The 2,171-nt window shown below is 35.0% G+C and overlaps 1 protein-coding gene across 1 annotated transcript; it reads right to left on the reverse strand.

Moving 5' to 3' along the window:
- Positions 1–590: 590 nt before the first annotated feature.
- Positions 591–1,056, reverse strand: LOC113378787 (homeobox protein abdominal-A homolog; the record flags this gene model as incomplete). Its single annotated transcript, XM_026619381.1, has 1 exon — positions 591–1,056. A coding segment is annotated over one exon (294 nt), but the record flags the coding sequence as incomplete, so codon positions are not given.
- Between the last annotated feature and the right edge of the window lie 1,115 nt (positions 1,057–2,171).

Genomic DNA, 2,171 nt, shown 5'->3' on the forward strand with positions numbered 1-2,171 from the left:
AATGAAAAATTAACTATTGAGTCATTTTCCCAACATGGCATCAATTCATTATAATGTCTTTGGTACAACTGACAATTGAAAATTAACATATTTGCGAGATAATAACAATAATAACAAAAAAGTTTATTAAATGCTTAAATTATTACTATCAAATAAATAAATGCATATTCCTTGGTATACAATAGAAAATTAGTATACATAAGTGCAATGTGTGTGAAGCAGATGAAAATCACGAAATGTCTTACCTCTGATCACAGGAGGCGGCTCCGTTGCGGTCCACACACGCGTCCCAGAGATGGCCAATCCCCTTATCTTGGGCAAAGGACCGCTCACACAATAATATCCACACGACGCACACATAGTTTATGAACTACTTTATACTTTTGTGTTTTTACTTTAAATATAATTTATAATACTATATATGTTTATACATCGAGAAAATATATAGTCTTATCGTGAACGACATAACATCCGTCAATCACATTACTATTTGGTTATAATTTGTACAGCTATACAATTATTAAAAAACAATGTCCATCATTTTAATTTTCATTTATTTTAATAATATTCTCTTCTATCGTTCTTGTGGTATTGATTTCGTTGCCCAAACGAAGCAGAATTGCGGCGGGCGGTGCGTTCATTCAGAGAGGCGCGCTCATTCGACGACCGCGCTACAAACCGAACAAAACGCTACAGAAAATTAAAATGCGTCTATTTGTGAGAAAAATGAACGTTAGCGGAGAAGTCGTTGCGCGATTGCGACTAGTTTGGGTCCTGACCGACCTGCGCGGCCACCGCCGCTGCTTTTTGTGCCTGCGCCTGCTTTTCTTGTTCGTTTAGTTCTTTGATCGCTTGGATTTCTTTCTTCAGTTTCATCCTGCGGTTCTGGAACCAGATTTTAATCTGACGTTCCGTCAGACACAGTGCGTGCGCCATTTCGATGCGTCGCCGCCGCGTCAGGTAGTGATTCGTGTGGAATTCCTTCTCCAATTCGAGGGTTTGGTAACGTGTATACGTCTGTCTGCCTCTCCGCCGAAGTCCATTTGCACCTGGAAATGATAGAATTGATTTATTAATGACATGGTTCAGATATTACTGAATACATTATTATAATTAGCTAAAATTAAATTAGATTCAAACATTTCATATTTCTTTAGATTGCTTATTAAAGTAACATCCAGATATGTCTCAAGTAGTTTTTAAGTTATTGCAAATGTGTATGTTTTTTTGAACTTCCCGTAGGGCTATAGTAATCTCAAAAAATCTAAAACAAAAATTTTTATATATCTTTATGTTTCAGATTTTGGAATAACTTAGAATCGATTTTTATTGACAGGGAGATGTGCTGATTAGTTTTTGGCAAAGGCAGAACTAGTCGTTTCGAAGAAATGGCGATTCAGTTTTTGAAAAAAAAAAAACGGAGCGTTCAATTTGGATGATTCAAAATATTGAAGAAATGAAGAATTGATTAAATGTTTGCGAAGACTGGTCCAACAGTTTTGCAGATCCAACAAAAATAGTTAAAAAAATTTTTAAATTACAGTACGGAAAGTTCCAGAAAATTGCCTTAAAGCACAAAGCCATGCACCACAAGTTTACATTTTTAATTTGAATGATATGGATAGTACAATTCAAATGTAAAATGAAATTAATAAAACAGTCATCACATGAATATATTGAATTTGCAGACTGGTTTATTAACGGACATCGGTGATATAGATATTGAGTTAATGCCGAGTCAGTATTTGATCCGAACGATGCAAAGCATTTGCGGAATCTCCCATGGCGAAGAATCGAATAATATATCATGTCGCGGCATTGTACATTCTACATATATGACCACATAACAATCCCGAACTCGCAACCAAAACACGAGGTGCTACATAGGAACTGCCTATAGGCATTTACAAAGCATGCTCTCGATTTACTTCATTATTTAAAAATTGTTTTCAAACTCTTTTTGTAGATTTACAGAGTACATAGTTATCTTTAGCAAATATCTAATATTCATGAAAATATCATGTGCTAATCGTTTAGCGTGCAGAGATCTAATTAGCCAGGAACTCTTTAAATTCATAACAAGCCGAATTAAACTCAATTATTTCTTTCGCATATAAACATTATTCATGTATCAGTTATCTCCATAATTAAATGATCGTTCGCGTCCAAGG

This window comes from Ctenocephalides felis, unplaced genomic scaffold (assembly GCF_003426905.1).
Source record: "Ctenocephalides felis isolate EL2017-DRISC unplaced genomic scaffold, ASM342690v1 CF-g0.4_SCAFFOLD_01886, whole genome shotgun sequence".
Taxonomy (NCBI): domain Eukaryota; kingdom Metazoa; phylum Arthropoda; class Insecta; order Siphonaptera; family Pulicidae; genus Ctenocephalides; species Ctenocephalides felis.